Here is a 24,726-nt window from a genome sequence, read left to right as displayed (position 1 = left end):
CTGCCTCAGGTCTGTCGACGCCGACCTCTTAGAAGAAAAGAAGAAAGGTAGAGGGGTGTCCGGGTAGCGTAGCGGTCTATTCAGTTGCCTACCAACACGGGGATCGCCGGTTCGAATCCCCATGTTACCTCCAGCTTGGTCAGGAATCCCTACAGACACAATTGGTCATGTTTGCGGTTGGGAAGCCAGATGTGGGTATGTGTCCTGGTCGCTGCACTAGCGCCTCCTCTGGTCGGTCGAGGGTACCTGTTAAGAGGGGAGGGGGAGCTGGGGGGAATGGCGTGATCCTCCCACATGCTTCGTTCCCCTGCTGAAACTCCTCACTGTCAGGTGAAAAGCGGCTGGCGACTCCACATATATCGGAGGAGGCATGTGGTAGTCTGCAGCCCTCCCCGGATCGGCAGAGGGGGTAGAGCAGCGACCGGGACGGCTCGGAAGAGTGGGGTAATTGGACGGACACAACTAGGGAGAACTAGGGGGAAAAAAGAAAGCCACTTTTTTTTGTCATTGTACAAGTTACAATGAAATTCATCCTCTGCATTTATAACCCATCCTATTGTATAGGAGCAGTGGGCAGCTGCAGCGCCCGGGGACCAACTCCAGTTCTTCTTTCCATTGCCTTGCTCAGGGGCACAGGCAGGAGTATTAACCCTAACATGCATGCCTTTTTGATGGTGGGAGGAAACCGGAGCACCCGGAGGAAACCCACGCAAACACGAGGGGAACATGCAGACTCCACACAGAAAGGACCTGGGACGGCCTGGGGTTCGAACCCAGGACCTTCTTGCTGTGAGGCAACAGTGCTAACCACTGGGCCACACTGCTGCCCTCTTGACCTCTATTACCAGATCCAAACACCCGACCTAGGAGGAAAAAGCTCGTCATTGCAGACTTCACTTTGAAAGTCTGAGAATGTAATGCACTCGACACAGCTGAAGAAATCACTCGAAACTCCTCTCCAAATGTGTTTTTCAGTCTAAAGCTCTCTGCCTGTCATTCTACTGCCTTTCTGTCGTTCTCTTGGTTAGTTTTATCACTTTTACTCTTTCATTTCTCTCAATTATCTGTTTTATTTATTGTGTGAGGGATCTATGGGCATCGTTAAAAGCACCAGGCCTTAAATGAAATGACAGGAAGCTGAACAGTCACACTGAGAATCCCAATACTACTTGGTCACAAAAATTGCAAATAGAAATTGGTGAAAGTGAAAAAGCACGTACGCAAACACTCATCCAGAAATCGATTACAGATTTTATTTTATTAAAAAGAATTTTAAGTTCACAGAAAAAGAACAAAAAATAAACAAAAAAACAAAACAAAACAGGCTTTTGGAGCATTAAAAGGACAGGTGATGTCAACTGCGCCACAGAACAGATCCAAATGTCTCTGATATTTACAGGACTGCCAAGACCAGCCAGAATGACCGACTGACCGACCAACCACACGACTACAGCAGCAGGCTGCAACGTGCCCGGCTGGACACAGTCAGCACAGGCATCAAAAACCCATCAGACAACAGTCACACAGACCAGTCGCTGCAGCAGATATGAAAACTGATGAGAACGACAAATCTCGGCTCATCTACTGGATCGGTTAACCCTTTTGTGTGGATGTACGACTTAAATAACATGGTTTTCACTTGTAACAACAACAGGCCTTTCCTCAGGAACAAAAGGCGTTGGACGAGTCGGATCCTCGCGGGGAAAAATCTGTAACGATGAACCGTCGAACGAATGCAACTGAAACCATACAGCGCCTAAGCTGGTACCCCACGCCAACAGTCTCGGCTTGCTAACCATTAGATATGAGTGACAGAAAGGAGGGTACCAGGACACAAGTATGTAGGCCACAATTTGGCAACGAACAAGAAACATTTTCAAGAAAGAACTGTACAAACATCAGACAAAATCAAAAACAAAACAAAACACACTGAATTTAAAACTTCCGTACTAAAGCTACAGAATTCAAAATATGTTTATTAATTAATCTCCCCCCCCAACATTTTAACCTCGAAAAGTTGTGATTCTGTGGTGTGGGTGAGCAAGTGCTCATTTTGAGTTCTGAGAGGGTGGGCCTGCTGTCTGAAGTCGAGGGGTGTGTCTCATGTCCTCCTACCGGTTAAAACAAACTGTCCAATGAGGGTGCCCGTGTCTCTGACTTCATGCACCACACAAGCGCTTCACTTCCTCCGCCAGTCCACAAACCACTCGCCTCTGTGTGAGTGTTTAACTCTTCGTAACTCACGAACCACCAAAAACCAACACAGTCTACACATCACACACCAACATCACCATCACCGCGGACATGGAATCAATTGGCAAACAGAGACTCGTATAAAGGGGTGGGGGTGGGGGTGTAATAAGAGCAAAGATATATATCTAATATTGTCTTGAGACACTGTCAAAGTTGGATGTAACCAGACGGTCGCAGTGCGACAGCAAAGATAGGGACGAGGTGGGGGTTGGGGTAGGGACACTGTACAGAGTGTTGTGTTGCTCTGTGCTGCAGAAAGAAGAACCAAACTGCTGTACATCTGTGGAATGGGGGACCATAAAACTGGACGCACCGGGGAGGGGGGGGGGGTACACGCGCACCAAATTGACCGGCACTGAGATTCACCACAGCACCATCAGAGCGACCACTAAAACCAAATGGGATGGGGGGGCGGTAGACAGGAGGAAGGAGAGCAGGTGTCGGGAACTCCTTAAGTTTCTCTCTGCGAGTTTTCCATAGCCAAGAGGAAATGCTGTTGGATACTCCAATGGCTGGGCCGGATCTTCTGGTCAGCCTGAAGAATGCAGGTCCTTGCTTGACAGACTGGGATGCATTTCATCCACTCCCAAATCCAATCACTGGGTCCGTTCCGCCCTCCCATTATGTCTTATAGAGAGAGGAAAGTACTTCATTGTTTTTGATTTTTTTTTTTTTTTTAATTTCTTTCAAGAGTTTGAAATGGCAGGTGATTTGGGGTTAGACATCCCAACACACTCCCTCCCCCTTTGCCTCTGATTTGGATCCGGGACTTGAGAATGCTGCCTTTTCCCAGATCAGAACATGGGCATGCTGAATCCCTGGAGGGAAAGAGAGCAGAGAGGGACTGTCAGAAACCGCGGAGGAGAGCAAACAACTGTGCAGGAACTGGGACGTTCTTACAAAATTCTTGATGAAAATGGGGGGGAGTTGGAAGAGGAGCAGGATTTGGTAACTTTCCAAACAACGTTCCACTTCAAATGATAAAACTAAAGCATTTTCATTTCTGGTTTGCAAAACGAAAAGATGAAATTTGACCAGAGTTCTGCTTTGAACTCTGAACAGCATTGCCAAATAACTACAGAAGTATTGCAGGTTAAGCAACAGCACAGCCACCAATAAGATAGCGGCTAACATAATGTGATGGTGTCGCATATTATGTGTGTTCACAGCAGGCCTAATAGCATGGAATTACAATGGTATCAACACACCAGTTCTTCTGTTAAAACCATTAGAAACACATGACTGGGACTGAGGTTAAACAACTCGACCGTTACACACTGTGACGGGCATCTGGGGAGCATGATTTTGGCTCTACGTTCTTTGGATGTGAGACAACACAAATACAGCGAAAATGATCAAAGATCTGTCAGTTTACTTTATGAAAAATTCACTTCTAGACATTTATTCTTTTGTAAAAAAAAAAAAAATGACAGCACCTTAAATCTCACTAATTCAAGAGTCTTTATTTGTTACGTCTCATAAAAGTACAAGGGAGTAAAATTCTTGAGTTTCGGCTCCTCGACACTGCAGCAACAATAGTAATAAATAACAACAAAACAGAACAAAAAAAACAAACAGTAATAATAACAAACAGTGTGTGATGTATGTAAGGTGCTGTATGTGTGTGTAGGCCCAGCCTTAATAAATGTGCATGTGTGTGTGCAGTTGTTTGCATATTTGTGTGTGTTTGTGTATACCAAGCTACTTCTGTGTGTGTGTAAACTGATGATCCGCTGAAGACCATAGGTCAGTACCATCATTCCGGTACCAGGCTTAGTGTTTTTAATGTTCTTGCGTGTGAAAATGTAAGCTGAGACCACAACACGGGGTTGCCCTAATACTTATTAAGCAAATTTTCCCTACCCAACAAAGAGGTTGTGTCACTTCTGCTACTGCTTACCGATTCATCTTCGATCATCGCCGCAGAGTCAAAGAAGTCCGGTCTCAACTCCGCCCTCTCGCGTCTGTTCCTTGATGGTGGCTGGGAAAGGACAAAATCACATGGCGAAACTGAGTAAATTGAAAAAAAAAAAATCAGTCCAAAGAAAGAAAAGAGGAGAAAAAAAAGCTTCATCTCTCCCGTGGGATTTCGTTCGATGCTGCCAGCAGTCAAGACATCTCGACATCTTGGTCACTTACCAAGTCGATCACCATGGTGTCTTCAAACTCTTCGTTCATGTCTTCCAGCTGGCCTCGTGATGACATCATGACGTCTTCGAAGATGGGCTCCGCGTCATCCTCCATTAGCCCGCGACTGAGGCAGACATGATATTTAGTTTAGGGAGAAAAACTAACAAAAAAACAACAATGACACCTACAGAAATTTTTTTTACTCGGTTCTCCATTCGTTACTTTTTTCCATCAATTCACTGTATTTTTTGAAAACATCACTGCTGTGGCATTCCAAGTTTTATTTGAGGGCTTATAGTTAATAGTGATGCGAAAGATGGCGGAGATGAGAGGAGACAACTTTTAGCAAAGGTCAAGGTCATCAGGAGTCATCAAGCACATCAAGTTCACAAGAGCACACACAGCACACACACACACACACACACACACACACACACACTTACACTGTCTGTCTGACGCCCTGGTTGCTGCGTGACTTGATGTAGTTCATGCCTGTCCGGTCCTTCCTGTTCACCTCCTCCATCTTCTGCTGGCCCAGCCATGACATCTGCATCTGAGGACTGACAACAGACACGCAGGGGTCAACCAACTCACTCCCTTCTTTTTCCTTAAATACTGTAAACCCAGTCCGTATGCTGTTCTCCAGGGGTACTGCTTCATGAATGTGTGTGAGTACAGTTGTATTTACAAATGCAACTGTATTCGAGCTGAATGCACCCGAATGAGTGTGGTGAACCTGGGTGAAACAACAATGCACACTTGTACTTAATCCACATTACCACATCCACATCACTGGCTTCAGAGCAGGGGTTAGCTGTCCCTTACCAGAACAACACATGGATGAACATGTTCAGAAGTGTGCTGAGACATTCAAATGCAGATTTTCAGCTTCAGCACTTACCAGAAGTACCTTTATCTAATGAGTGAATGTGTGTGAATGATGCGTTTGTTCTCACTTGTGTACATAGTCGTTCTCTGACCCAGGCTCTGAGTCGGGGTCCGGCATGTGTTCTGCTGGCCTGTTCTCTCGGAGCACAGTGGAGGTTAACTGAGGGGTCTGCAGTGCCCCCGGTGTCTGAATGGTGTCATTGCGCATCATCCATGAACCCTCCATGCTGCTTTCCTCTGAAAACATACAGAGAGGGAAGACAAACCATTTCAGACACATGAAAAAAGCAAACACTATGATATGACCACCATCTTTTGCTTTCATCTGACATCATGATGTTGTCTTTCAGCATTCTTCCATGTAACCATTCTATCTAATTCAGCTAGAGAAGCAAAACTGTGCAGGGCAAACAGATGCAAAGTTAAAGAGAAGTTTGCGAGAAAATGTGAAAAAACCAAGGACAAAAAAAAACAACTGCTCACCACTACCAACAGTGCCACCCATTTAGTTCTACTGGACTTCCACATTGCTGCACTGAAGTACCAATCGAAGAATCCGAAGCAGACATTATATACTGACGGGCATTTTTGGGCCCACAGATGGATTACGGGTAAAAAGACATTGTGAGAGTGGAAACCGTCACAAGAAGCTGTCGGAATTTGCTGGTTTCTGGTTTCATGACATGATGCAGAAGCTTCTGAGCTCCAAGCCAAAGTCTAATGCTCAATTTCAAAACTCGAAACCCAATTTCAATTTCCAGGGCTAGCAGTTACAAGTACCTCTTGACCATCATCAACATCGGGCTGAGCAACGACAACACACAAACCATCTTCAAGAAGTGCCAGGGACGTAGCCCCTCCCATCCTCCGTAGCTTTTACATCCGCCATATAGAGAGCCTCCTAAACTTTTCTTTTCTGGCTTGGTATGAGGGGTTCTCAGAGACCACTAAGGCCAAGCTGCGAGGGGTGATCACCTTGGGGTCCAAGCTCTGTGAGGGGCAGTACTCAACCCTCCAGCAGCTCTATGACCAGAGGGCAGTGAAGAAAGCAAGTAAGACTGCGAGGGACTCAACTCATAACCTCAGCACCTGCTTTCAGATCATGCCCTCTGGTAGGAGATATGTTGCACCTGTATTCAAAACAAACAGGGGCAGGGCTCTGCTATTAGGCTCCATAACAAACACCCCCCCCCGGAACCCCCTTGCCCCCTCCCGCTGCCTGGAGGAACTAGACCTGTTGTACTAACACACACGTACACATTCTCAGAATGAGTAGAAAAGCATTGCTTTTTAAAAAAATCTTTTCTGCTTTTCCTGTGGTGTTATTTATTTATTTAGTTTACTTATTGTCTTGTCTGTATGTGCTGAGCAAAATGTCTGTATGTCCTGAGCAAAATGAATTTCCCCTTGTGGACAACAATAAAATACACTTATTCTATTCTATCACTTGCTGGTTTCTTTCACAGCGTAACTCCGGCATCATTCACATCATCATGCAACGAAACACCATTGGTGTATCGTTTAACACTGGGAATCATGGACTATAAATCCATCCATTTATCCATTATCCAAACCGCTTATCCTGAGAGCAGGGACTATAAATCAATATTGAAAAAAGGTATTTGTTAATTTCTAGGCTATGGAACACAATTGGCCCCAAAGACCAAATCTAGCAACCAAAAACGTTAGCACCTATAACTGCTTTCAAAAATGAAATCATTTAGATGTAATAACGTGTTGATTTTGAATGGTGGTCAATGAGGAGAGTGTCTTTTTTTTTTTTAAATTTTCACCCCCTTTTTCACCCTAGTTGTACTTGGCCAATTACTCCAGTCTTCCAAGCCGTCCCGGTCGTTGCTCCACCCCCTCGGCCGATCCGGGGAGGGCTTCAGACTACCACATGCATCCTCCGATACATGTGGAATCGCCAGCCGCTTCTTTTCACCTGACAGTGAGGAGTTTCACCAGGGGGACGTAGCCCATGGGAGGATCACACTATTCCTTCCAGTTACCCCTCCTCCCCGAACAGGCACCCCGACCGACCAGAGGAGGCGCTAGTGCAGTGACCACGACACATACCCACATCTGGCTTCTCACCAGCAGACACGGCCAATTATGTCTGTAGGGACGCCTGACCAAACCGGAGGTAACACGGGGATTCTAACCGCTGATCCCGTGTTGGTAGGCAATGGAATAGACCACTACCAAGACGCCCGCGAGAGTGTTCTTTTGGGCCCATCATTACCAGGCCCCGATTATCCATTTGGTTCTTCACCACTCAGAGAATTATCGATCCTCTGGAGCGTGACCTAAACATGTGTGTGTGTGTATGGATGGATGGATGGATGTTTTTTCATTTATTTGTATTCTATGTTTAAATAGATGTGGAGATTAGGAGGAGTGGCACTTTTTTATTTGCTCTTATCTTTACATGAATATTCTGTTGCTGATTCAAATGCAATAGTTTTGAGTGTAATTGTTTTTAATATTGCTTATTCTAATTTTATTTAATTATGAATGACAATATTAACTATTCAAATTTAACATTTTCTAAAATATGGGGGCCTCCGCAGCCAAAAAAAAAAAAAGTAATGAAAACAGGATTTCTTATGCAGCTAAACCTCTATATAGCTGCAGAAACCCCCAGTTATGTTTGTGTATTACTGAAGGGCCCAACATTAACAATACTTTCCCATTCACCTGCTCATGCTTGTAGGTCATAGTTGTACTTGCCCCATGTAAATCTAACTTCTGGCCAAATCCGCAAAGAAAATGAAAATCATAAATTTTTCAGATCTGTTTCATGCAACAGACGTATATTAGAAAGGAGAGTGAGCCAGTGGCAGAGCAGGGTGCCCAGGGTAATGGACTCATTACTCAGAGAGGAATTCTAAGAAAACTTCCCTCCCTTACTTTTTTAAAGATATTGCAGATGGGAGCGCTTTGGGGCCAGTGACCAACCAACAAGCTCGACTCAATGCCTTACCAGTCCCCGAGGTTAGATACTGACCCTCTATACGTTTCTTATGTAGTGGCGGTCGGCCCTTCTTGCTGCGAATTGAGCCGGTCTTGCTGCTGGAGCCTGAGGTGACAGACATGCGGTCCTCGTCTCCACCTGTTAGTAGGCTGTTCCGGTAGGAGATCAGCGGCAACCACACGTCCTCCCGACGCTCTGACATCGACTCTGACATGAACTTTTCCAGGTAAGAATGGCTGAGGAGAGACAGGGCTTTTCACAAGCAGGGCAAAATGTGGCCAAAGACATACAACTATGGGTGGTGGGTTTTCACCTGAACTATTATATATCTTATCTATCATATCAATATATCTTTTTATCTGCATACATCTAGCCATTTAATATATCTTTACACAAGTGCATACAGTGCCGTGAAAAATTATTTGCCCCCCTAATGATTTCCTCTATTTTCGCATATTTGTTGCGCTTTTCATATCTTCATACAAATTGAAATATACGACAAAGGACATTAATCCGATCTAGGAGTACAAGCAGATTCGTTCCACTTTGCTATGTGACAGAAGGGCAAGTCAAGAAAATGCTAGCTGAGCTCAACATCACCAACACTACAGGGCTTGGTAAGTTCCCGGCTAGTATCTTGCGTGATGGCTTCGAACAGATTTCCAATGTATATATACCATATTAACTTTTCACTAGAACAAGATAGATTACCCAAGTTAAGATTACCCATGAAACATGCCAAAATCACTCTGCTATACAAAAAGGGGAGCAGATGTGACCCATCTCAGTTAAGGAAGCTGAGATGTGGAATTCTTTACCCCTGAGTATCAGAGAGTGCAGTAACTTTAACCATTTTAAACTTAGTTTGAAAACATGGTTTAAGAACACTCAGGGTCTGTAGTCATTGAGCTAAGAGACACTGAATGTAGCCAGCATTGGTATTGGATGTCTGATTGGAAATTTCTTGTACTGATGAGCTGTCCATTTTTAATAGTGTTGGGATTGCTGATTGTGTGCTCCCTAGTGGGAATTTAGTATTGTTTTTCTGTTGGCTGTTTTGGGGTAGTTGTTAATTTTTGTTTGTAAAGCCCCTGGAGGCAAATTTGTGATATTGGGCTATACAAATAAAATTGACTTGACTTGTCTGGTTTTTAATTTTCGTATAGTGTTTTATTGTGGCTGTTTTTTATAAAGTATAAGGTTATGACTTACTATAACGGATCTTTTATCTCTGTTACCTGCACATCACTTGCGGAGCTCTGCCCAGGGATGACAGATTACAAATTTAGCTTTTAGCTATATCTGGTACAATATATGTATTGTGCATTGTCCCTGCTAAATAAACAATAAAATGGTAACTACAGACCTGTATCAATCCTCAGTGTCACATCAAAAATCCTCAAAAAGGTGGCTCATGAGCAGTTTTATGAACATCTAAGCAAGCACAAGCTTTTATACAATTTCCAATCAAGTTCCAGAAAAGCATACTCTATGGATTCCTGTCTTTTATATCTACCCAGCTTAATAAAAAAGTTATATGATCAGGGAAGACTTTGTGGGATGGTGTTGCTTGACCTACAGAAAGCCTTTGATACGGTGAATCATGAACTGCTGATCACCAAATTGAAGGCTCTTGGGTTGAGCACACCAGCACTGGTATGGCTGAAGTCTTAATTGTCACATAGGGATCAGATAGGAAGTAAATGGCCATCGCTTAGAAGCCCACCCCCTAAGATGTGAAGTCCCCCAAAGGAGTGTGCTGGGCCCACTGTTGTTTCCTCGTGTACATAAGTGACATGAAAGAAGCATGTAAATGTGACTTGTTTCTATACGCAGATGACTCAGCTCTGGTTATTGTGGATAAAAACTTGGCTCAGCTCCAGGAAAAGCTTAACGAACAGCTAACATCAGTGTATGGCTCTCTGATAACAAACTCTCCTTACACCTTGGGAAAACAGAATCAATTCTGTTTGGCTCCAAACACAGATTAAAGAAAGCAAAATATTTAGAAACGCATTTTAAGGGGAATGATAGCTCTGTTAAAACATCTGTCTGGGTAGAAAACGGGGGGGGGGGTCCAAAAAAAATAAAAACATCTGTCAATTACCTGGGCTGTACACCAGCCGGCAAAGCGGGGGGTGTAGGTATGGCCCTGAAAGTGGTTGGACAAGTGAACGCCAGAAGTAAATTCTTGGCCAGGGAAATTCTTGGACGGGTAAAATTGGAAACTTGTGCCATCTAGCTTAATTCAATGCCACTTCAATTATGCTAACACAGTGGATCCCAGACTTTTTCTGTATAGCGCCCCTGTTGTTGATAAAAATATTTTCAAGCCCCCCCCCCCATCTACATGCAACCACATGAATACACTCTCAGACACATCCTTTGCTTGCAAACTCCTATAGAATTTATTTGAAACATTGGGCCTCATTCATCAATCGTTCGTACATACAAATTTGTTCTTACACACCCATGGAATTTTTTAGCCCTGTGACACACCCACACCTTACTGACAAAATAGATAAGGAACAAGTCATCTTAAGAGTGGAAGCATTAAAGTGACACTGCAGCATGTATGTTCTACATTTTTACTGTGTAACAATATGCATTGCCATCAACAGATTTTTGAAAAGCTGCCTCTTTCTGCACAAAAATTGCAAGTTTACCAACTCCCCGAGAATAATAATAATAAAAAAAACTGAAAATTTTCTCTGCAAGAATTACACTTCTCATCCTGCAATCTTTTCGATGACTGGTGTGGGCTTGCTTCGCATGCGTATTTACATTTAATTAGCCTTCTGTGTTGTTCTAAGGCAGTTGGCTTCATAATTGTTGCATTAATGCCATCTGCTGGACTGTAACAACTTCACAGTGCAAACTATAGTGTCCACCCAAAGTGATGTCTATTTAGCCTTGCCCCCCCCCCAGGGGGTGCGCATCCCAGTTTGGGAACCACTGTCAGTCTGAAGACTGAAGAGGTCACATATGTCAATAAACGCCGTATCCAGATGAACTGATTCAACTTGCTTTGATCACACAGCATTTCTGTACCCATGACTGACAATTTCTTGACTCTCCTACCCGACGACCTACGAACTTGCGCAAGATCGTGAAAGGCAGCATACGATGATTGGTCAGGGTCATACTTGTAGTGTTGCCAGTCTCCCAGCCGAGACGCGACAAGAATTCATGGCACTATGATTGCCTAATCTGACATGGTGACCATCATGAAAGACAAAATATCATGTAGTCTGATCTCGGCATTAGGTTGAGAGCACAAGAGCAAATAGGGAGGAACCAGTTTATGCAGCTAAACTGGCTCCCTGTGGAGTCCAGAGTAACACAATTAAAACTCTTGTCAGGTTCACAAAATTGCAAATGGTGTAGTCCCAAATTACTTATTAAACTTTTTTCCGCAGGTCAAAAAGGCTCACAGACACTACACCAGGTGCAGTGTAGCAAATCTGATGCTTGTAAGGATCAGTAGTCAGACAGGTAAAAGTTAATTTAGGTACTCAGGGGCCCAGGATTGGAATAAGGTTCCGAATAGCATTAAACAGACTACAAACCCAGTCATGTTTAAGGCAAACCTGAAACACTGGCTTTCCGATAACATATCCTTGTAAAGACAGTTGAATAGGCAAGGTTGTATGTAGCTCATTTAATGGACCAGTTTTAATATATTGAGAAGTGTGTATTTTAACCTGTTGTCAGAATAATGTCTGTTAATGCCCAATGTGAATATTTTCTGTATACCCATGTTTTGTGTATTTATACGCCACAAATGCTGTACTCCACTATCTCCATGCGCACACACATACACACACCTCCACAGCATCAGGGGTAGGCAATCTTATCCAGAAAGGGCCAGTGTGGTTGAAGGTTTTTGTTCCAGCCAAGCAGTTACACACCAGTAGTCTTTGCTGAGGAACTTGATAAGGAGACACAGGTGTGCAATTGCTTGGTTGGAACAAAAACCTTCGACCACACTGGCCCTTTCTGGGTAAGACTGCCCACTCCTGGACCACAATGGAAATAAGTCCTTTGACTTTTTTGTGTTATCCTTGATGTTCTTTTAATTGTGCATGTATATGGTGTTGCAACCATGTAATCTGTCCTTTTAAAATAAATTCTCAAATTAATAAACTAAACTAAAAAGAGAAGCAGAGTAAACACAAAATTCAGCTTTTATTTATTTAAGGAAAAAAGTTATCCAACACCAACTGACCCTGTGTGAAAAAAATTGCCCCCTTAGTTACTCAATCAGCCAATTAACCAAATTTAATTTATCACTGGATTCAATTAGAGCAGACACACCAAGGCTTGGTTACTGCCAGCCCTGTTTAATCCACACATGACTTATACAGAACCTTACCATTAATGTGAAGTAGAATGCAAGGTCTCAACAAGCAGCACACTATGCTGACATCAAGAGAAATTAGAGAAGAGATGAGAAAAAAGTTGTAGAGACATATCAGTCTGGAAAGAGTTACAAAACCATTTCTACGGCTGTGGGACTCCAGTGCACCACAGTGAGAGCCATTGTCTCCAAAGGAGGAAACTTGGAACAGTGGTGAATCTTCCCAGGAGTGGCTGGCCTACCAAAATTCCTTCAAGGGCACAATGACAACTCATCCAGGAAGTCACAAAAACACTCAGGACAACATCTAAAGAACAGCATGCCTCTCTAACCTTAACAAAAGGTCAGTTCATGATTTGACAATAAGAAAGACAGGGCAAAAATGGAATTCATGGCAAGACAATTATCCAAAATACAAAACACTAAGGTTTTTGAGTGGCTTAGTCCTGACTTGAACCCCATCGAGATGCTGTGGCAGAACCTTTAAATGAGCAGTTTTTTTTTTGTTTTTTGGATTGACTTTATTAATCCCCGTGGGTAAATTCTTTCTCTGCATGTTACCCATCCTAGCTGTGTAGCTAGGAGCGGTGGGCAGCCGCCATGCAGTGCCCGGGGACCAACTCCAGTTCTTCTTGCCATGCCTCGGTCAGGGGCACAGACAGTATTAACCCTAACATGCATGTCTTTTTGATGTTGGGGGAAACCGGAGAAATCCCCCCGCAGACACGGGGAGAACATGCAAACGCCACACGGAGGACGACCTGGGATGACCCCCAAGGTTGGACAACCCCGGGGTTCGAACCCAGGACATTCTTACTGTGAGGTGACAGCGCTAACCACTGGGCCACTGTGCCGCCATTCATTCTCGATAACCCTCCAATGCTGCTGAATTACAGAAATTCTTAAAAGAGTGGGCCAAAATTCCTCCAAGATTTGAAAGACTGATCTCCAATTATAAGCAGGGTTTGGTTGCAGTTGTTGCTGCTAAAGTTAGGACAACCAGTTATAAAATTCAGGGGGGCAATTTTTCACATGGGTGATATGGTGCTGGATAACTTTTTCTTCAATTAATGAAATGATCATTTAAAAACAATTTTGTTTACTCAGGTTCTCCTTGTCCTGTATTACATTTTGCATGAAGATCTGAAACAGTGATCAGTGTGACCACAAAGTTATGAATCAGTTCATCTGGACACAATGTTTATTGAGAGAAACTTCTCACCACTCATCTAAGTGACCTCTTTAGTCTCAACTGACTGTAGGTATCCCCACCCTTATAAATAAAATAATGGCAGAATGACTGAAAACAACTATCAGTTTCATACGTAAATTACCGTGACCATTAACTAGAGTTACAATGGCCATGTGTACTTTTTACAGAGGATTGGGGAATAGTTGCAATCACAGCACTGTAAGATTCTTGCAGTCAGTTGAGACTAAAGAGGTCACTTAGATGACTGATGGAACGTTTCTCTCAAATGTTGTGTCCAGATGAACTGATTCAACTTTCTGGGATTTCCTTACCTGGATTGAGCATGCATAAAGGCATTCAGTGTGACAAATATGCAAAAATAGAGGAAATCCGGAAGGGGGCAAATACTTTTTCACAGCACTGTATGTATGAACTTAGAAATGTATCCAAAAAAAAAAGAGCAAACCGCAGCCAAATTCACTCTCTGTACCCTGGCTCAGTATATACAATCAGAATAAAAATGAGACTTTTAAGGCCATGTGCATTACATGCAATAGGAATTTTACTTGTTTGTGCGACTAAGAATGCAATTATCCTGGATGCACCTCGATGTAAATAAAACGCATATATGAGAGCACTTACACGGTTTTCTTGTCCTGGCGCAGTAGCTTGGAGGAGAACTCACTGAGTACCTCCAGGAAGGCCAGGTTAATGGGGGGGAACTCTGATCCACGAGGGTTCTGGTACTTGAATGCAAACTCTATTCCATCCCTATATGGGGATGAGAGAGAGCAAATTAGTTGCCGGAAAAAAGGAGGGAACGAGAAAGACACAGGGAGAGAGACAGTAAGACAGAGCATGAGTCCAAGAGAGAGGAGACAGACAGACAGGAAGCAAAGGAACTGTTAGACATAGCTGGATGCAGCCCTAAAATACCGTCTTCATGCAGTCCTGATATGGGTGTAACCACAGTCCGGGTCTTACTTATGCAGTGTGGCCACAGCCTCCCGAGTCTTGATCTGGTCCAAGCCAAAGGTGAGCGCAAACCGCCGGGCCAGCTCCTTGATGCCGCTGACATGAGATGAGGTCCGATCTAGGTTAGGGCCCTGGTCTTGTAGCAGTTCATTGAATAACTACAACACACAGATGGAGGCAACAGTTTATGGGGTGTGACATTATGTTTTTTTGTTTCTGCACATGTGCAGCGTGAATTTGGAAATGTATATATTCTCTATTCAAAGCTGCTGAAAACAAAGGATAGCAAGTTAACGTTTACAGAATGTGTCTATATGTGTAACAAAATGAACAAAGTCTATTCAAAGCTATGGAAAAACACAAAGTAGTGTGTGTGTATCACCCAGAAAGCATTGTGTAGGATTTAAGCGTAAACCCTTCGAATTCTCTTACCTGCTGTAAGCTGAGGATGAGTGTCTTGGCACACAGGATCTTGTCTGTCTGTCTGGTCTTACTTAGAGTCTCCTTGATTATGTCTCCATAGTCGTTGTAGTACTGAGGGGTGAGGAGAGTCCAGTCATTACCCAAGAAACGACAAGCCGAATGATCCAATCTCCTCTCAACTCATTTAAAGGGTAATTTTTTAATGAGCTATTTGGTTGCTTGAGCCAAAAGGATGATACAAAATCTATTACAAGAGAAATTGGTTGACCCTGTACAGTTCACAATTCCACTTTAAGCAGACTGAAATTCCTGTAATCATGACAGTAAGGCCCAAGACTGTGGCTGGAATGTGCTTTTACCATAAGAACCTTGACTGCGGAACTGGTTAATTCAGTCATTTTTTTTTTTACACGAATTACTTTCGGGTCATACTCTTGCATTATTTCTATTTGTTAAAAACTTCTTGTTTAATTATTTAATCCATCCATCATTTTCCAAGCTGCTTATCTAATTAGGGTCGCGGGATGCTGGAGCCTATCCCAACATTCATTGGGCGGAAGGCGGGAAAACACCCTGGACAGGTCACAGTCCATTGCAGGGCAGACACGTTCACACCTAGGGACAATTTAGTACGTCTGATTCACCTGACCTACATGTCTTTGGACTGTGGGAGGAAACCAGAGCACCCGGAGGAAACCCACGCAGACACGGGGAGAACATGCAAACTCCACAAGAGGGGATGACCCCCCAAGGTTAGACAACCCTGGGGTTCGGACCCAGGACCTTCTTGCTGTGAGGCAACAGCGCTGGGCCACCGTGCCGCCCTAAATATTTAATATTTATATAATATTTTAATGGAATTAATTCATTTGTGCTGTACTGTACTATTCTCTTATATGCCTTTTTAAAAATAACTTTGTAAACCCAGCATTTAGACTCAATGGCTGCAAAAATTAAAATTGATGGATTTTTTTTTTTGTCGTTAGCCAGATTAGGTACAAGATCACGTGGCTTGAAATGGCTGCACACCTTCATGTAGTGTTTGAAAATGTCAGCAGCAGCAGGCATGTCTACAATATCGTATATAATGAGTTTGCTGAAGGCTGCCAGCAGGTTCCTCCTCTTGTGAAGCGCCTCGATTTTGTTGGCCTCGTCTTCCTCGTCTCCTTCTGCAAGTACACCAACAGAGAGATGGCAAACCAACAGCGCAGAATGAGAAAGGGAGAAAAAATGAAGAATGATCTAGCCCATTTGTTCACATTTAAACCTATTACTGAGCCGATCATAATCTCTAAATTTCAGAAAAAGGAAAAAAAAAATCTGAGATGCAAAATGAAGGATGATGTGTGTGTGTGTGTGTGTAACTGTTAATATGTGTGCCTACAAAAGGCATCTCCCTGCCCGTCTCTCTACCTGGTATGGGTTAGGGACCTATAGGGACCCAAAATGTGGTGTGTGTGTGTGTGTATGTATAATATATGTAAATTTTGTTCCTCATTTGTTGAGCACTTTTATCTTACACCATTGATGGTTTCCAGAAAAAAAAAATATAGTATACCCATAACATTTCATCCCACAAAAATATTTTAATACTTTTCCTGGCTCCAATTTCTCCAAAATTTAATTCGCCATTCACCAGAGCCCTGGGGCTGAAAAAGAGCTGAATAAATCTCTTTTGCTATCTCCTTCCATCTCCTCCTATCCTTCTGCCTCAATTGCAAGGCTGAGGAACTCCATATCTATTTGGATCGTAAATTGAAAAATGTCTTGAATGTCTCTCCAGGCCTTCTCTCGTTCGCGCTCACCCATGCTCTGGCTCTCATCGTCCTGGTCGATGAAGACATGGTCCAAGACAAAGTTGAGCAGTTCGTTCTGCAGGGTGCTGTCGGGGTTGAAGACCAGCGGCTGGAGACCCTCCCTGCCCCCAGACACCAACTGGTGACTGAAGATCATCAGCAGGTCACAGAGCAGCATGAATGCCTGAAATGAAGGCAGATAAACAAAGAATTCAAATCCGCTTGACTAAATGATTACACAACCATAAAAAAGACGTACATTCTTGGTTTAAAAAAAAAAAAAAAAACTAAAAAAAACAAACACAGATTCATTCTATAAGCTTAAAAAGTGCCAATGTTCACATCCTCCAATCTTTTTTTTCAAGTTATGCATTTAAGACATAAAACCTTTATCATTCTATTCCCTAGTGGGTTGTACTTTGATGCCAATAATAATCAGAGTGTCATTTATGATAAATGGTGGAAATGGTGGATGATCTCCTTTTGGAACAAATCTCTTCAGAATAAGCAAACTGTTTATCACTGTAATTTTCTAGCGTTCCTTCAAGCTAGGGATGCAACATTAATCATGTCTAATCGTACACTGAAATTTTGGGTTCCCCAAATTAGACTATATTAGCATAATGATGATCTTCAAACGCTTAATATCAATTGGAGTGACAGCTGTAGTTTTTCAAAATAAACATCATGGCACCACAAGATGCTGAAATTACCTGTTCCTTGACAGGCGTGTTCACGTTGGACAGACACTGTTGGCACACTGCCAGAAAAGATTTCACCACTCTCCTGAGGGCTATCAGGTCATCCTGCAAGTGTGTGCATGTACACACACACACACACACACACACACACACACACACACACACACACACACACACACACACACACACACACACGAGAATTAGTGACTCAATAACCCCCATTTACAAATTGCTGAAATGTCATATTTTCAAAATGCCTTGCAGGGGGCCCAGATAATTAGATTATTAAAATAACTATCAAAATTGATTGACTTTAACCATGGATCATTACCTCAACTTGACAGAGAGGGGAATCAATACTAATGTGTCGATGTCAATTGGCCCTTTCAAACACTGACATGGGGCACAGTAGATTGATCAACTAATATAGATGGATTTGACACTTTGTCAACCCAAAGGATGGTACATTTAGAAGGTTTGTAATCTAAGGCTTACTGAGCTCTTACTGAGACCTAGCAAAATGCTCGACAACTGTAATGACTCAGCCAGACTTTAGCCTATCATTAGCTAGCACACACTGTTCAAGACTGTCAATAGGTGTTAGAAAGCAGACCTGGGTTCAGTTATGGCGTGCAAAACAGCAAGACTTTGAAGCGTCCGGAAGGTTTGGGTTAAGCATCCAATACCTTATGCCTATGCCTTACTATTGGTGTTAAAGAAGATTAATCAGGGGCTAAGCCCCTGCAAAGCCCTGGCATCCTGTCCATGTAGCTGGGCTCCAACTTCTGAACTACTTCACTCCATAGTGTAAGGCGATAAGCTCCAGTCCCCCTGGGCCACAGGGGCTCACACAAGGCTCACCCCACCCTTAGCCCACATCTAAGGATATCCCTTGGATTAGAGTGTGCTCAGTGTGAAGGTGCTTGTCTTGGTGGGGAGTTCTGCACCTTGCTGGGGGCTCCCTCTGTGATCTTGACCAGCTGCCAAAGAATAGAATAGTGAGAGCACTGCAGGGCCTGGACAGCAATCTGCTCTGGCATGGAGCCCTGCTCAATGCCTGCCTTCAGTAGCCGGTAGCAGTTTCCAAACAGGTCCCACCGTGTCAAGTCATGGGCACTACAGCACGTATGTGTACACACACACACACACACACACACACACACACACACACACACACACACAAATGTTTAAATGAACAATTTTACCTTTTCAAAACTTGCACAGTCCAAGTTGAGCTAAACCAAGTACTCATCTAGAAAACATATGTGCCATTTGGTAGGTGCTTAGGTTAGTGCATAGGTTATATGAACATCTACCCAATGAACTCAATCAGACTACCTTCACCTTTTATTATGTTTCTTTTACTCTGACCCTTTTCTTTCAATTAAAGTTACCGACCATTTGGAGAATCATTTCTATAAAGATCTGTGATGGGCCTAGATAGTTGGATGGAAATTAACATGAGGAGGTATAGATGTAATCTTACTTGTGGAAGGCCGTGAGTCTCTTCAGCGTCGACAGAACATTATAGATATCATCATCGTCTGCCTCCTCCGCCTGAAGTGCAAAGACACCTTCATGAGGTAACACGTAGAAGCTATGATACTGCAGAACACCATGACTGTGGTTAAAACAACAACTTTTATTTCACTGCATATAGGGATAAAGACTTTTAATCACAATCACTAGTTTTGTTATGACTTGAGGGTCATTATCATTTTACTCCATTTCCTTTTTCAGTCACAATCAATATTCTAAACCAAGTGAAATGTTTCAATATTCTAGCATTGTGTGATTGTTAAAGGCACGAAAGTATAAAATTCCTGGAACTCATTATACAATTTGACGCAATCAATTACACACCCCCAAGCAAAGCACAGATCAAACTTGCACCCCCCCCCAACACACAAACACAACCCATACCTCCTGGAGTAGCTCCTCCACGGAGTGCGCAAAGCGGTCGGTCATCTCGTCGATGAGCTGCGAGCGGGCGATGTCTACACGGTTCATGATGGTGTACTCCTCGGAGCAGAGGATGCTGTAGGTCTTGCTGCAGGCCTCCAGTACATCCGTTTCTATGTGCTTCTCCACCACCAAGCGGATCTGCTTGAGTAGGGCGTCCAGGTGCTTCTCCATCCGCCCGGCGCTGTACACATCCAGGTCAAAGTACTGTGGGATCTGCAGCAGGTTGGCAACTTTCTCTGAGTCCGCCTGGTACTGCAGACAGAGTGACAAAGATGGAAAGGGAAGAGACAAAAGGCAGAGTAGAGGGTAATAAAGGGAAAAACAGACAGCGGGTAAAGAGAAATGAGTCATGAAGGGAGAGACAGACAGAGTTAAAAGATAGCAGATGGAGGAAAGTGAGAGAATGGAAAAAGACAGAAGAAAAAACACAGCAATCAATTCATAAGTCAACATCATGTGTAGTGTTAAAATTATTTTCGTTTATGTAAACCCTATTAGTAAAACAGTCCATTACAGTTTAGGCATTTAGCCAACACACTTAACCCTGGGCAACATACATTAAGTCAATCAATAACACTGCTCCGTTGTCTATCCAAAGCTTCTCATGTAATAAATCAATGAAACAAATTATCCAGCCAATCAATCAACCGCCTATCTCATTATCAGAGTCATTGGGCATTCTTGTAGCTGAGCCTGTGAAGACTCTAGGCCAGCCCTTGGAGTTAAAGCAGATCTTACCTTGGACAGCAACATGGGCAGGGCCATGATGAAGTGCTCTGTCAGTTTGTTCTTGTCATCAATCTGGGTTTTCCTTTCCTTCGCTGTCAAGACCTATGGACAGAAGAACAGATGTTGTGTTATTGTATGGGGGCTATCATCGGGAGTATGGAGCAGGAGTATATGGTTATTTTATCTTTTTAAGAGCAGGGGGAAGAATACAGAGCCCCCCTGGGGTCAATTGCGAAAAAAAAAATGACCCATGTGTAAATCTGTACTCTAAGTTTAGAAATCTGTACGCACGATTTATAAACAGTCCTCTCAGATTCATAATCCGTGCCCACAGATCTGTAAACCGCGCCCTCGGATTTGTAATTCATGCGCTCATTCACATATTCGAACTTCCCAGATCAATAACTCATAAGCTCATCCGGTAGAGCACGTACCACATAAGGCTGAGTACTTACCGCAGTGGCCTGGGTTTGAATCCGGCCCGCGCCCTTTGCTGCATGTCATCCCTCCCTCTCCTTTGCCTTTCCTGTCTCTCTCTCTACTGTTGCTATCAAATAAAGGCAAAAAAATGCCAACAAAACCCCATAAACAATGCCTCTTTCCTTCTGTAGTAAGGTAGACAACGAGCTACAAACTAATTTTCTCCAAAACGAGCCGTCCTCCGAGATGGACAAATAACATTAGTCTCTATGTACAGACGGCTGTGAGATGAGTGCGCACGGACCATCTAAAAAGTGCAACACAGAAAAAAGATACTACAATAATATTCAATAACTTCAGTCTTATATAGTAACCCAAAATATCCAAAATCTCTTCACACATGAATGATCTCCTGCTGGTTATACTACTTACACACTTAGTTTGGGAAAAATGTGATTTTGCATAATTTTGGGTAATTTTATTGGGAAAAATATTCAATAACTTCACTCATACAAAAAAATTTATAAGCCCGAGGGGGCTCTGTAGAAGAATGATTGAGGAATAACTAAATAACTACTCCATGTGTGCCATCTTATGTTGAGTAACCTGGTAGGGGGTGAGCGTCCTGCTCAGATACTTGTGTTTTAATGGATACTGGCAAGCGGCTGGAGTGGGACCTCTGTCCCTGTGGTTAAAAGAGCTATGTGCAATATTTTGGCTTTCCCGATGCTTGATATGACTAGTAACTGTATGCAGGGGTTGCACTTGGTTGATTGACACAGGAGCTGGGCCTACTCAGCACAGCTGTTTGTGTTGGGTTTTTTTTTTAACAATAATGAACAGGGAACAATATCTACTGAGGATACTGGACGTGGACACATTCAATCACCCATAAGCAAACATACATACATATCCATAACCTTTCTATATGAAATTGTTTGCCCTGCTTGTGTTAAATTTATAATTTTGCTAAATGATAAAGGTCAGAATTCAGGTAGAATTACACAGAACACCTTTGATGAGCTGCCTCTTTATGCACTTGGCGGTCCCGCTTTCCTGGCCAGTCTTTATGTGAGGGCCTCTGAGGTGCTTGTGATGAAACATGGGTCTCTGTGACCATTATTTTATCGTGTGTGTGTGTACCGGTTTTTCTATCAAAAACCTGAAACTACTTACATTGTGGGGACATTTTATTGGTCTCCATGAGGAAAAGGGTCTATTTTAGGGGTAGGATTTGGGTTTAGGTTAGAATTAGGATTAGGTTAAGGTTAGGGTAAAGGTTAAAATTAGGCATGTGGTTATGATGGTTAAGGTTAGGGTTGAGGGCTAGGGAATGAATATAGTCAATAAGGGGGTCCTCACAAGTATAGGGTGACATGATCTGTGTGTGTGTGTGGGGGGGGGGAGTGTATGATAGTATGTTCCTACCCGTTTGCCAGTGCCTCTGCCAACAGGTGGGTGTGCCTCCGCTGCCTGTCTTATGGTACACACTGTCAGCTCTATAAGCGCACTTTCTTGCCTGTCTGACAGTACTGCAGAGACGGAGAGAGAGAGAAGGACAGACAGAAAAAAAAAACAAGGAGGGTACAGAGAGGGAGGGAACAAGGAGGAGGCAACAAAAGATACACAAAGAAAGCACAGAAGGGAGAGAGAGAAAGAGAGAGAGAGGTGGGGAGAAACAGACAGAAGGACAATGGGTTACAGAGAGCAAGCAGTACAGAGATGCAAAATAAGACAGCAAAAGAAGCACAGAGAAAGAAAATGTGAAGAAAAAAAATCAGGGAAACAGAGTGAGCATTCTTCCAATAGCAAAGGGAAGAAATCAGAAAATTTAGTCACGAAGAGTTTCAAAGGATAACAATCTTCTTGCAACATATAAACTTCATGAATTATAAATGTAATATTGTGTTTGGCTTGGCAGAGCTGAAAGTTCTTCGTGGTCTTTGAAAGATGTGTATGCTGGTGTGTGTCTACCTTACCCTCCTCCCCCTGCACGGGCTCCTCCAGCAGAAGTTCAGTCATACACTCCCAGTCCTTCAGCAGCTCCTGGGAGCTCTCCCACAATGAGTCCACCAGATAGGCTGCATGCTCGTGGAGCTAGTAAAACACACACACACCAAGAGAGAGACTGACTAACTGACATGTCCATTTTTAGCAATTTTGCATTTGTATGAAAGCGAAGTTATCAGGTCTATGTATAAGGTGTGTAAGGAGTGTGAGGCGGTATACTTGTGTTCATACTAAAGCACATGTAAAGTGAAGAAAATAAAGTGTGTCCAAGTGGCTGTGTGTGTGTGTTACCTCACTCTCCAGGAAGAAGAGCACCAGCATGCGGATGAGGTTCCCATTGGGGCTACTCCTTCCCCTGCGCTTAGCTAACGCCTCCTCTGCTTGCGGATCGTGACGACTGAACAATCTGACAGACAGAGAGACGGGGAGGAGGAGGGGTAGAATGAGTGGGTTAAAGAGAGAGAAATGGTGAAATGCAGTGTGTGAAATAGAGACCAACAGGGAGGATGCATTAAAATCAAAGAATTTTGTTGATTTATTATTATAAACAGATTGGGTAACTCATGAGAATGCCCTTGTTTCAAAGTTTCCCACCAGTTATATACATCCACAGATTAACAAAATGAACTCACTTCCTGTGTAGGAACTCTCCCGCCGCAACAGCCACTGGTCGGTGGGCAGAGTAAACCAGATGGTACACATTCTCACAGTCCTCACTGGACAAAGCATCTTCACTTCCCCTGGAGGAGACAGTCAAAAATGGTTTATTCTTCTTTTAAATTATTTTTTTGGCATTTTCCATCTTTATTGAATCGTGACAGTAGAGAGAAAGGGCAGGAAAGGCAGGGGAGAGAGAGGTGATGACATGCAGCAAAGGGCCCGGGCCGGATTCGAACCCACGCCGCTGCGGTAAGGACTCAGCCTTATGTGTTACGGGCTCTACCAGGTGAGCCACCGGGGCAACCCACAAAAATGGTTTATTCTTGACAATGGGTGATATGGTTAATCCTGACAAGACAGGGGCAGAAACTGAGATGTTATGCCATTTATGATACCTTTCTAAAGCTGTAACTCAGATTTGGACTTGGAGAAGCATGTTTCTTGTAAGACCCTACATCAAAGCAGTTCTCATTATGATTTAATGAGCTCGGGTCACTGACTGAGTCTAACTTAATTTAAATACCATCCAGCAGCTATTCAACAGTTCATTCCATAGACATTATGTTTTTTTTAATGACAGTAAATTGCATGGACATGAAGAAATTATGATGTCATAGGATATGAATGCCCCGTGAAACTGGTCTACTGACCCAGGAATTAAGTCCAGACTGATAAGTCATTGTGAAAATCTACCCAAGTAAGCTGACCCAGCAAAATGATCATAATCGAGATCAGAGCTGAGAAATGGATTTGGACTACGTGTCCAAGGCATCCTGTGCCAATTAATGATATAAGAGGAAGTATTGCTGGTATTGGAATCAACCCTGCATACTCAGGGCCCCTTCAACAACACATGATTGGACAATACAGCTAATGAGGTTAGAACAATACCCATGGTATGAGCCTGGTATGAATCAACCCCCTGAGGTTTTGTGCGTGTGTGTACCAGGTTTTTTTAACCTAATATTGGAGTCTCTCACACACACACACACACACACACACACACACACACACACACACACACACACACACACACACACACACACACACACACACACACATGCACACACACACAGTCTCTCATTCGATCACTCGGGCCACATTCGGAGGTGGCCTGGGATGCATTTCTAATGGAGGACATCTGGTCCCCATTAGGATAAAAGATCCTGAAACCACCTACCTGTGGGGACATTTTATGGGTCCCCATGAGGAAGGGGGGGGTCTATTTAGGGTTAGGACTTGGTTTT

General features: G+C 43.3%; 1 protein-coding gene across 1 annotated transcript in view; it reads right to left on the bottom strand.

Annotated features, from left to right (window-relative positions):
* Positions 1–1,239: 1,239 nt before the first annotated feature.
* Positions 1,240–24,726, bottom strand: part of stag1a (STAG1 cohesin complex component a) — a 36,362-nt gene continuing 12,875 nt past the window's right edge. Inside the window, exons 12-31 of the mRNA XM_056295258.1 lie at positions 23,452–23,559; positions 23,111–23,225; positions 22,789–22,906; positions 22,238–22,341; positions 20,399–20,491; positions 19,619–19,912; positions 19,182–19,252; positions 18,643–18,811; positions 17,708–17,800; positions 17,004–17,178; positions 16,228–16,367; positions 15,208–15,309; positions 14,785–14,933; positions 14,443–14,571; positions 8,282–8,484; positions 5,340–5,508; positions 4,827–4,943; positions 4,393–4,507; positions 4,154–4,234; positions 1,240–3,071 (exon numbers count right to left, since the gene is read on the bottom strand). Of these exons, the coding sequence (XP_056151233.1) occupies positions 3,048–3,071; positions 4,154–4,234; positions 4,393–4,507; positions 4,827–4,943; positions 5,340–5,508; positions 8,282–8,484; positions 14,443–14,571; positions 14,785–14,933; positions 15,208–15,309; positions 16,228–16,367; positions 17,004–17,178; positions 17,708–17,800; positions 18,643–18,811; positions 19,182–19,252; positions 19,619–19,912; positions 20,399–20,491; positions 22,238–22,341; positions 22,789–22,906; positions 23,111–23,225; positions 23,452–23,559 (2,569 nt within the window). The 3' untranslated portion in view covers positions 1,240–3,047. The remainder of the gene's footprint in view (positions 3,072–4,153; positions 4,235–4,392; positions 4,508–4,826; positions 4,944–5,339; positions 5,509–8,281; positions 8,485–14,442; positions 14,572–14,784; positions 14,934–15,207; positions 15,310–16,227; positions 16,368–17,003; positions 17,179–17,707; positions 17,801–18,642; positions 18,812–19,181; positions 19,253–19,618; positions 19,913–20,398; positions 20,492–22,237; positions 22,342–22,788; positions 22,907–23,110; positions 23,226–23,451; positions 23,560–24,726) is intronic.

Source organism: Lampris incognitus, chromosome 16 (genome assembly GCF_029633865.1).
Source record: "Lampris incognitus isolate fLamInc1 chromosome 16, fLamInc1.hap2, whole genome shotgun sequence".
Classification (NCBI taxonomy): Eukaryota; Metazoa; Chordata; class Actinopteri; order Lampriformes; family Lampridae; genus Lampris; species Lampris incognitus.
The sequence above is the reverse complement of the archived record's forward strand: the minus strand, read 5'-3'. Positions and strand labels throughout refer to the sequence as shown.